Consider the following 11,972-nt stretch of genomic DNA (forward strand, 5'->3'; position numbering starts at 1 on the left):
AAAAAGAAGAAGATGAAGCTCAATCTCTAACAAATAAAATATTTAATGATGAAAATTAAGGAAAAAATATAATTTAAAAAAGTAAAAAAAACTTGATTTGAGCCCACCCGGGTCAAGATACAAAATCTCTAACCTAGTTGTGATACTAGGGTGAAGATGGTCGAAAACAAATTGAATAATAGCATGAAACTAAATTATTGAATAATTTAATGTTAAATGACAAAAAAAAATTTAATTTTAAAAAACAAGCAATTTAAAAAATATAAGTTAACCCACAGACCCGCGACAATGGAAATCATAAAATCCTTGAATCAGGTTTAACCAAGAAACTTAATCCTCAACCAATTTAATTTTGAAAGATTAAATCGTGAAAAAAAATTAATTTAGAAAACTTTTCAAAAGAAAAAAGACAATAATAAAAAGAATGAAAATTAAATTTGATAGAAAAAAATAAAGCATGAAATTGTAAAAGAAAAAATAATCGGGATAACCCAATAGAAAAGAAATGAAAAAAAAGATATGAAAATCAATTTTCAAAAAATCAAATGTTAAATGATGAAATTGAAATAACTCAATTTTAAAAAAGAATTAATTCGCGTTAATCTTTGAAACCAGTAATTTTAGTCTTGAACCTAAGATTAACTCCATAGCAATGGGAGAAAAAAAAATCTTAGTTAACCTAAGTTAAGTCACAAATCTCGTGATCATGAGCGTATGATCGAGATAATTCAATAGAAAGAAAAGAAAAAAAAAAGAAAACTAATTTGAAATAAATTAAATGTTAAAGGATGAAATTCAAATAAATCAATTTAGAAAAGGACAAAAAACAAAAGTCAACTCATGTTAACCTTTGAAACCGATGAATCTAGTAATGAACCCAAGACTAATCTCATCAAAGAAAACTATAAAAAATAATAAAGCAAATCTCTAAAAAAAAGTAAAAAAAACATTAGCTTTTAAAAAGAAAAAAAAAACAAAGCCAATTCTGACAAATTTCCAAAACCTGATTAATATTTAAAACTCACAACCCGTGAAAACCTTGAATAGGGTTCAATCAAGAAAGTTAATTCCTAACCAATTTAATTTTAATGGATAAAACTATGAAAATAAACCAATTTAAAAAACTTGCCAAAGAAAAAAAATAGCAATAAAAAAATAAGGATCAAACTTGAAAGAAAAAAATCCATGAAGGATAAAATTGTAAAAAAAAACAACCTAATAAATGATTCCAAACAAAATAAATAGCATTAAAAAAATAGAGATTAAATTTGAAAGATAAAAAATGGGGTAAAATTGAAAAACAATTGTAATTTTATAGCTTATTAAAGATAAAAAAAAATAATAATCAAAAGAATGAGATCAAATATGAAAGATTAAAAATTCAAAGGCAGATAAATTTTAAAAACATTTGTAATTTCATTGCTTATTCAAAATTTAAAAAATAATAATTAAAAGGTCGAAGATCAGATGTGAAGGGGAAATAAATTGCAAAGATTGGTCTGATTTTTTAAAGGATGTAGCGTGGAATTTAAGGGCGGGGAGAGAGAAGAAGGGAAACAAATGGTTAGTGATGCCAAATCCAATATGTGTTAGGGACACGCATCACTCTATTATATCAGGGATGCCGAGAGCTTTCAAACGTTGTCTTTGAAGGCAGTGGTCGGATGACCCCTCATATGTTGCCTAAATAGTGCGGGGTCCATTAACATGCCGGCTCGTGCTAACAAGCTTTTTTAATTATATTTAATAGATGTAATTTACAATAATGTCTCTAAGTATCCTTGAAATTCACAATAAAATCAATATAAAATTATAAAAAAAGCTTTTGGATGAGAGTTTTGATGATTTTATCTTTAAAAATATCAAAGTAATTATAATATTCTAAAACAAACTAAAACACAAAAATATCTACAAGTAGCAATAATTAGATTATTTGTTTTAGGGTTAAATTAATAATTTTATTGTAAAAAAAGATAAATAACCTATATATCCTCATACAAATTGTTAAAAAGCAATTGTGTCCTAATAAAAAGATAATATTGCTTATAATATTTAGTTCAGATGTTTTTTTATTTAAAAATAATTTTATAATTACACTATAATGAATAATAATCTCTTTTATACAATAACTTTATTAAGAATTATTTTTTTTAATCATCTCGAAGACTGGAATCGCATTATTCAATCGTTTTTTTTTTTTTTGTCTTGATTTGAGCTCGGCAGCCCAGGTCCCAGTGATTCAATCATTCAATACCTTTGTAACCTTAAACCTTGTTTAAAAAGGACAAAGAAAAAAGCAATTGGATTCTTAAGTTTATATTTTGGGTTATTGTCATTCATCCTTCCACCAAAAAAAATTATAAAATTTAATTTTTAATTAACTTATAAAATAAAATAAAAACAATTTAAAACAATTAATCCAAGATAAAAAAATAATATAAAAAATAAAAATTAAATTAGAAACAATCTAAAACAAAAAATAACATAATTTGTTTTTAGCAAAGTAGCATGAATCTCAAGAAAAAAAAAAGAAAAAAAAAGTGTCACGCGCTTAATAATGATAGGGCCGCTTCATCGTGAAGAGCTCACTGAGCTATTTCCAACACAACCACGGACAACCGGACGCAGAGCACGACCTTCGAAACACGACAGCCAAACTCCATACACAATCGCGTGTGTTGCCAAGTTTCCTTGCTCGTTTACCCTAACAAACCAAATTATATTTTACTTAAAAAATTATTAAATTAATATTTTTTAAAATATTTTTAATTGATTTTAACATGATACATATATAAAAAAAAACTCAAAATACATTTTTAATTAAAAAAAATTATACACAACAAATACAAAGCACACACTTAGATCCCATTTGTCAACCGTCATTAGTGATGTTCCCCCCCCCCTTTTTTTTTTTTGGTAACCCGGGATATCCGGGCCAGCTTACGCACACCACAACTAATCCCCGGACCCACTGAACACCCTGCAAACCCAGTAGACATATAAGATATCGCGGAAGTAACAGACATGCACGCTAGGGCTCGAACCCAGGTGACAGAGGTTCCTTACCTCTGCCGCTGGGCTACAAGGCCCCCAAAGAAGAAATTATTACAAGGGTAAGGAATTGGGGGTGTGAAACAGGGGAAATTTTTTTTTTTTTTTATGGAATTGGGTGCCACCATTTGTGGGACCACCGGAATTTCCCTTGATTATAAGGCAAACTTATTTTGATGACAAGTCTTTAAATTTGCAAATTAATCAAGAAAAAAAAAAGATTATTTAATAACTTTACAGCTAACTAGCAAGAAGGGCAAAATTCCAATTAAACATTATTTGAACCGTATTAGCAAAGAGCCATTTAAGGGGAAAAAAAGGCCATCCTAAGTAACAGCTACAACTGGCCTGGTGAAGTTACTACCATCTAGTTCTTCTACCGCTTTCGGTCACAGTCAATCACGGACTCATAGTAATACATAAAAGAACCTCACTGGCAGCAATCAAACTACAGTTCCCAAACACATAAATGTTGGTCAATGACTATATGCACATTAAATTCAATAAACAGCAGTTTGACAAGAAGCCTCACCAACAGTTTTTATGCTAAGATCCAACAGGAGCAATGCCTTTAGCTTTAGCTGCTGCATTTGCGGCCGCGGCCGCGGCTGCAGCAGCGGCAGATGCAGCTGGATTAGGGGTCGAGGGGGGCACAGGGTTGGACTGTGAACTGCTGTGTGATGCAACTATCTGCTGCTGCTGCGGGTGTTGCCGCTGCTGCTGAGAATTGACTTGAGCAAGCAGAGCCTTGATCTGACTCCCTGAGAGCGTTTCTTGCTCAAGCAAAGCATTAGCAAGCGCATGAAGCTCCTTGCTGTGGGTGGTGAGGATTTTTTTTGCATTGTTGTAAGCCCTTTCCAGGAAATATTTCACTTCTTTCTCAATAAGAAGCCTAGTCTCAGTACTCATGCTCTTCCCATTGTCATCATAATTGTGGGTGACAACTCCAACTTCTTTACTCATGCCGTACTTTGTAACCATTGCTCTAGCAAGATTAGTAGCTTGCTGGAGATCAGAAGAAGCACCTGAGGTAACTTCGTTTTCTCCAAAAATCAGTTCTTCTGCAACCCGACCCCCCATGCAAACATCTAACCGAGCAAGCATTTGCTTGAGAGATACACTTGTCTCATCCTTGTCGGGCAATTGGGCAACCATGCCAAGAGACATACCTCTGGGAACTATTGTTGCCTTGTGAACAGGAAGAGCCCCTTCAGTATGGATGGCCACAAGGGCATGCCCACCCTCATGGAAAGCCGTCAGCTTCCGTGACTCGGCAGAAATTACAGCTGACTTCCGCTCACTTCCCATCATGATCTTGTCCTTTGCATATTCTAGATCAGTCATGGTCACTGATTTAGCACCATCCATAGCAGCCTTGAGAGCAGCAATGTTGACCAAATTTGCAAGATCAGCACCAGAGAAACCAGGAGTCCCTCTAGCAATAATCATCAAATCAACATCATCTCCCTTCAAGATCTGCAAAACCACAATGGATTGTCACATATTCCTGAGTTATTCATCATAATGATACTAAAAACAAGATTTTCTGGTCACTCGAAATGATAATTTCTGTGCTGTAATATTAACCCTAACTTCGGCCGCCCATATTATCATTCTAGCTCACACCAGCAATTATTTATTTGAAACAAATTTTTAGTGCCACTGGAGCACATGCCAGATGATATCACGAAAGGATAGTCTGCCATTGTTTGTTGCTATTTGCCAATGATGGCTGAGTTTCAACCATTAAGTTGCAGTTTGCTCTGTCACTGCAGTCTGCAAACAATTATAAAATTTAAATAATCACATGTCAAATCTAATCACCTATCAAAAATCAACTAAAGACATATTTTTCTTGTGAATTGATTACACTTTGATTGGTTATAGAGAAAACCTTGATGGAACAAATTTAGAAACCAACACTGGTGGCTGTTAGTCTGACACTGTTGGTTGTCATCTACCCAATGGTGGCAGACTGGGTTACCACATTAAACCTAACTCTGACCACCAAAGTTATCATTAAGTTCATGCACCGATACTCAAATGCCTGACCAAATTGTTGCCATTGAAATCATGAAAGGAACATCATATGATTTTTATGGCCAACCGAGTTATCAGGTAACTAATGATGTAACCATTCAATAGCTAGAGGCAATAATGGATGCAAATTCGAGCCAAATGCTTAAGGGTTAAGTACTTGGGTCGGGTATTTTGAACATATAGTATCCTGTCAAAGCACCACACGTTGCTGCTCTAAGGTCAGACTCAAACCTCCAAAACATACACCTTGAATTTCTATGCAATGGGAAACTAATACCTTTGACATGTGGGATTCCATAATCTGCCGCCTGCCTTCTACGTCTGGATTAGGAACAACAATGTGGCGGTCAAACCGTCCAGGTCTCACCAGTGCCTTGTCCAGTGATTCTGGAAAATTCGTCGCCGCAATCACAATGATACCTTCATTTTGCTTAAATCCATCCAATTCAACAAGCAACTGATTCAAAGTCATTTTCATGTACTGTTGGTCCTTTGGGTTGCGGCTTCCTCCAATAGCGTCTATCTCATCAATAAATATTATACATGGTGACCGCTTCTTTGCAGCAGAAAAAAGATCCCTCACCCTTCGAGCTCCAACTCCAACAAACATCTCCTCAAACTCGCTGCCACTGCATGAGAAAAAAGGAACCCCAGCTTCTCCAGCAATAGCTCTGGCCAACATTGTCTTGCCAGTGCCAGGTGGTCCAACAAGCAAAACACCTTTAGGGAGCTTGCCACCTAGACGAGTGAAGCGCTGTAACAGGGAAGGCAAACAATAATTTAAGAGAGATTGAAATTTTAAACTTGAAAAACATATGGGGAAATGATAAAGCATGAACCAAAAGAAAATTGAACATGAAACTTCATCAAACACATCTATAATTCCAGACTACCTGCTAGCAATGATCATTTAAGGAAAAAACAAAAAAAAATTATGCTTAAAAGATTTCAAGGGAAACGACGGCTTTAGAGTTTGATGGAAATTCAATATATAACTCATTAACATGGAGAAATTGAACTTTTAACCACTTAGCTAATGATTGCATTTTGATAAACCATGTTATCATCACATGAAATTTCCAAGTTTTAAGTCTATAGAAAGGCATCATCCACTACCATTAATAGATAACAGTTACGAGCGCATGAGAAAATAAAAAGGATGTTTGCATGAACAGATAGAATCAGGGCCTATTTATGAAGGCTTGGAATATTCATTTGCATGGTAAGAGAACATAAAAATATGTAATTGTGTATCTGATGCTGGAAATGCATGTTAGGTGTCCACCAAACCACAGGCATTTCCATGTCAGACAACATTGAGAGATGACCATAATGGAAAATAAGTGTTTGCCTTTGGATCTCGAAGATAGTGGACAATTTCTTCTAGTTCTGCCTTTGCCTCATCGACACCCTTTACATCATTAAATTTGGTGTTAGATTCCAAGCTAGGCTGCACCTCCTCATTTAGACCAAGTCCTAAAACATGAAACACGACAAATGAAGGAATGAACTGAACATCAAATTGAAATTATGATTGAATCAAACAATGGAGCATTAAACATATCATGACTCCACTGTACCTTTACTGATTCCTCTGTCCTCAATAAGAGCGCCCACACCAGAAATCAACAGAAAGGCCAGCGCGATAGTGCGGATTGTACGCCAAAGCTGCTCTTTAAAATGCCCTCCTTCTGTAGCCACCATGTGAATAGGTGTGCCAGCAGTTCCAAGAACACCATCTTTTGTAGATTTTCCCACATTCCTGAAAACTGAAAGACCTCCTATACTTTCCTCTTCCCTTGCTGAGTTGGAAATACCTACAAATTTTGAAGACAGCTCTAGCTTAATAAACCAAAATCATCAAGAGCCACTATGTGTAGGGAAGGCATAACTCAAAAATAAATGTTCAAATAGCCAAAGAAAAGATTCTGAAAGGCTACGATATTCTACAGATTCTAATCAAAGCATGTAAGGAGATCTTTTAATTCAAGGAAAGAAATTTCCATCCACGCATCTGATTACAGGCAAGGAAATTGAGTATTTAAAAACCCAATTTTGACAGCATGCAATATCTTTATTTTCTATACACGATGGGGATAACATCCTGCAAAAACACCATTGCAATGATATGGAGACCTTGTTCAGTAAAATAACAGCAAATGTAAAATATATATATATATATATATATATATATATATATTATTTTATTTTTTTTTGGGGGGGGGGGCTCTTTGCCCACATTCACCTCTCTGCAGGGTCTTCAGCAACTCGCTGTCATCCAGCCTGTCAACTCTGACCAATGCCTTAACATATTCAGAAAGTGCTGAAGGATTGCCATATAAAGATGGTTGACTTTCAAAAAGTCTTATCACTGCTTCAGGATCATGTCGTAGAAGTTCTTTAAGTTGTAGAACTTCACTACCATCATCCATATCACGCATCCTACGAGCTAAATTACCAACATAACTTGATTGGAACCTCCTCTCAGCATTTAAAATCCTATTCCCTGCACAGAAATAAAGAATAATTTCACCATCAAAGTATAAACAAGGAAAAAAGATGCAGATAGAACGTCAGGCTCAGACAATTCCAAGTTGGCATCATAGATACTGATTTATCGACACTTAAATATCACTTAAGTTTAACATGCAGAAAAAGTAAAAATACAAGATTTCAATATTTAAAGACAAAGAATGCCACTCATTTTCTTAAGGTTAGGAGCAGTATTGTCATCATGTTTTGGCCCATGATACCTCCACATCAACAGGTATCTGACAAATTAATACCTTTTACCAAAAAGCTAGTCTCTGCATATTAACACCACAAGTTTTTATAAGGTAGATAACATACCTACACTGCCTCCAAACTTGTTTATCGGAAAATAAGTTCTAACAAACAAGTTTTTGAATTGTCCCAACTCTGATTGATGCCTCGAAACCTGTCACAAAATGAATCTAGAATTCAATAAAACAAGAGAAGAGAATCACCATGACATTTTACATACTAATTCCTAGTATTTTTTTTTTCAACTTTCTTTTAGACATTTTACATACTAATTCCTTGTATATTTTTTTTCAACTATTTTTTAGAAAGCCACCAGCTTTAAGAACTTAACAGAATAGGACAAAGGATTGCCATGCTTAATTCAACTAATCCCAGCAAATTAGCAGGCCATAAGTTGCTCTTGGCTCCGTATGCAAATATCTGTGCAGTTACACAAGCATTTGCATATACCATAAACCACTGTTTCTATAGAAAATTGAATCAGAAAATATCTGTGCAGTTACGCAATCAATTAAGCAGCTGGAAAACTATTGATGGTGTCACTAGTTATGGTGCGAGAATTGACACACAATCAAGCACCTAAAAAAATTATGAACTCAGGATTCAATTTACTTCCTTAAAGTGATTACAATTATGACCATAAGAAACAGATATTTTTCTCAAAAAAAAATAATCTATGCTTCTAATCTCACAATTGAAACTAAGAAACAGACTTTTGAGCCAGACCCAAATATTTTTACTGCCCTTGTTCAATAAAGAATAGCACATCACCACAAATTCAAAACCCTATTTTTTCCCCCTATTCAACAACTTCCCTCGGTAATGTAATAAAATTTCACATAGAACTTCCCATTTGTTTTACACATGGAAACCAGTTTCTAATAATCAAATTGCAATTAGATTCAATAACTCTAACTCCCTATAATTAACAGGCCCGAATCAATTAGCAAACAGAAGAAGAAGAACTAGGGTTTTGTCAATCAAAGAACAATCTCAAACTTAATAATAATAATAATAATTAAAAAAAGAAACAATAATACAAAACAATGGAAACAAGCCTTTGATTAAAGTAAAGAAGAGGAAAATCGAAGTGACCTGAGTGATTAGGCGCCTCCAAGCCATGACCTGGCAATAATCAAAGAATAGGTCTGATCTTTGGGCCTCGCTCCTCTCTTTTCTGGTTAATACAGTGATTACGATGTGGAGATGGTTATAGATGTGTATGGGTGGCGAGCGAAGGAAGAGAAATGTGAGAAAGAGAGGAGAGGAAAGGGGTTGGTTGTCTTGTCTTGTCTTTCTTGTGCTGTGAGAAAGAGAGGTTTCAATTTATTTCGAGAAAAAAAATTTAATATCTTTTAACGCTCTATTTATTTATTTTAGATTTCTTTTTATTGGAGTTTCTTTAAAAATAAAAAAAAAATTGTTCACCACGAGCTTCTAACTTGCGGTGCGGTTCAAGTGCAAGTTGATTTCTATGCCTCCTGCGCGGTCTGCTTTCATGAAATGTCTTTTTTGCCCATCGACATCAGGTCTTTTTTTTTTTTTACCAGCATCTTCGAACCACTTTTCATATATTAAATCCATTTATATAAAAAGATTATAACGGGGGATTTTATTGGTGAAGCCAAGCAAAGTTATAGTGTTTAGACTCTTTATATTCATAGGTTGAAAAATTAATTTTTTATAGGTCAAAAAAATTATTTATAATCAATTTAAATCCAAGTCTAAAATAAATCGATAAAAAAATAAATAAAAACCTAATCCCTATAATATGGGATGTACTCGTGTTAAATGAGTGTTTGTGTCATAAATTTAAAGCTATCTTAGGTAGATTTATTCGTGACTTTTTATTTTATTACCATATAAATTATAAGATGGTCTTGTATTTTTTTTTATGTGGGATAGGGAGTTTTGAGTTTTACAAAAATATATTAATTAAAAAAATTTAAAATTAATATTTTGTTTATCTATAATTTATTATAATTATAATAATGTTACATGTTAAAGAATTTTTGTGGAAAAATAATTTTTAATAAAATTTTTAACTCTTAAAAGAGTGAATTTCACTTTTAATTTTATCTTAAAAAGTGTTGGATGTTTTAACAAAAGCATTCAATATTCATCCTACAAACGAAGTAGCGGTTTTGTTTCTTAAAGCCATGTACGCTTGGGCTTTCTTCTTTTCAAGACCAACACGTGTGGGCATGTCTGTCTAGGAAAGCCCGGGTGCTTGGCCTTGACTTCACTAGCCCTTCCCTCTTGTTTTTTTTTTTTTTTTTTAATATTATAAAGGAAAATTATTTTTAAATAAAGCAATTGCAATGCTATTTTAAAAATTATATAAAGATACAGTATTTTTTTAAATAAGATTAGATATTTTTAATGTTAACATTAAAAATTATTCATGAATAATTATATATGAAACTAATATGCATGATTGTTTTGAAAACAAATCTTGTGAATATTCAATTAGAATGAAATATCTATTTTTTATTATATAATTTTTATATAATTTTTTTAAATTAATTATTCTTTATTTTCACATGTAGCATAAAAATGATCAAAGCATGGTTTTTTTGCTTTTTAATTTGAACTTGCATTTTATATCATGATAAATATTTGTTAAAAAGACCATGCTATTATTAAAAAATACATGTACAGAGACACAAATAAACAAACAAGTAAGTTTTAGCTAGAGAAATTTTTTGAAAACATTTATAGGAAATAAAATATTTTTTGATTTAATCCATAATCATTTGATTTTAATTTCTTTTTTGTTGTTGAATTTAATCATCATTCTTATGACTGCAAATCCTTTATTCTGACTTCTCTTATTGATTAATTTTTTTTTTGCAATGCCATCATTTATTGTCTATTTTCATTAAGTTTTCATATTATATCTGATATTTATTTTTTCATCATGCTTTTAAAACCTAGCATGAGAGTCCATCCTTGTCATGTCTCGAGTCACGAGCTAAGTCGAATGATCGGAGTTACCAGGGTAAATGAGATCTTTTATTGTGTAAGAAGTAAAAAGATATTATTTTAATAAAAAAAACAATGGAAAAAAATAATTAATGGATTTTGACATGATTTCCCCCAGCTAATTGCTTGATTTTGATTTAAAAAAAATAATGGAGCAAAAATTCAATTATGATCTTCTTTCTTTTAATTAGTTTTTTTTTTTAAATTTTTGCTCGCTCCATTCCTTATCATTTAATTTATTACACACACACACACACACTAGATATGCCACTCATTCTCTTAATTATTGTTTTTTTATCCTTTTTCGTGGTTATTTTTTTTTCTTTCAATTTTATCTCTTAACATTTTATTTTATTTCTTTCTTTCTTTCAAGATTTAATTCTTATTTTTTTAATTGCTTTTTTATGCCTTTCTTAATTTATTTTTTATTTTAATTTTATCTTTCAATATTTTATTTTATTTGTTTTTTATCCAATTTTAGTTCCCATTCTCTTAATTGCTCTTTTTTATCCTTTTTTTGATCAAGTCCCTCGTTTTCTTCTTTCATTAGTTTGTATACCAAATTTGATCCTCATTGTTTTTATTACTATTTGTCTCTTTTTAATTTTTTGATAGTTAAGAATTTTGTTCACGATTTTTTTGTTTTCTGTATGGTCATCTCAGTATCATGACTAAAGTTGTTGGTTTTGAAGATTAACCTGATTTAGTTTTGATTTTTTTTATTTTATTTTTTAACATTAAACTATTAATCCTTGAGTTTTATGTTTTTTTTCATTTTCTCCATTTGAGATTATTCTGAATCACAGATTGATCAAGTTAACTTGGATTTATTCAGATTATCATCGTCTAAATATTTTTTTTTAATGTTAGAAAAAAAATCAACCTATCCCGCAGTGTAATGCAAGCATAAAATTAAACTCTAGTTTTGTACTAAAATGGGTTTCACGTGAATGTTATCATGTTGACTTATTTTGAATATCTTAGACAATATTATTGATCATTATTTTTCATGTTTAAAAAAGAAGGGAGGGAAAGGTAAAAGCAAAGCAATTTGAAAGAGAGAAGAGGTGAGCATGATCACCCTAGAAAAAGCGTCATAGTCCTCGGGATTG

The 11,972-nt window shown here is 32.3% G+C and overlaps 1 protein-coding gene across 2 annotated transcripts; it reads right to left on the reverse strand.

Annotated features, from left to right (window-relative positions):
• Positions 1 to 2,357: 2,357 nt before the first annotated feature.
• Positions 2,358 to 9,212, reverse strand: LOC133689196 (ATP-dependent zinc metalloprotease FTSH 4, mitochondrial). 2 transcript variants are annotated; one of them, XM_062108980.1, is made up of 8 exons: positions 8,971 to 9,212; positions 7,942 to 8,029; positions 7,337 to 7,597; positions 6,672 to 6,908; positions 6,443 to 6,567; positions 5,369 to 5,845; positions 3,584 to 4,527; positions 2,358 to 2,704 (listed from the first exon to the last, which is right to left on the reverse strand). In XM_062108980.1, the coding sequence occupies exons 1-7, from the start codon at positions 8,995 to 8,997 to the stop codon at positions 3,598 to 3,600; spliced, it is 2,145 nt and encodes a 714-aa protein (XP_061964964.1). In that variant the 5' UTR covers positions 8,998 to 9,212; the 3' UTR covers positions 2,358 to 2,704; positions 3,584 to 3,597. The 2 variants fall into 2 exon arrangements, with proteins under 2 accessions (XP_061964964.1, XP_061964963.1); XM_062108979.1 differs by lacking the exon at positions 2,358 to 2,704 and having other exon boundaries at positions 3,297 to 4,527; positions 8,971 to 9,211.
• Positions 9,213 to 11,972: the final 2,760 nt, after the last annotated feature.

The sequence above is a fragment of the Populus nigra genome, chromosome 3 (genome assembly GCF_951802175.1).
Source record: "Populus nigra chromosome 3, ddPopNigr1.1, whole genome shotgun sequence".
In the NCBI taxonomy this organism is placed as follows: domain Eukaryota; kingdom Viridiplantae; phylum Streptophyta; class Magnoliopsida; order Malpighiales; family Salicaceae; genus Populus; species Populus nigra.

Coding starts and splice junctions, on each gene's coding strand:
- LOC133689196 (XM_062108980.1), bottom strand. CDS start 8,997: ATGGCTTGGAGGCGCCTAATCACTCAG. Junction 7,598..7,941: donor CAAGTTTGGAGGCAGTGTAG/GTATGTTATCTA, acceptor ATTTCTGTGCAG/GGAATAGGATTTTAAATGCT. Junction 5,846..6,442: donor ACTATCTTCGAGATCCAAAG/GCAAACACTTAT, acceptor TCCCTGTTACAG/CGCTTCACTCGTCTAGGTGG.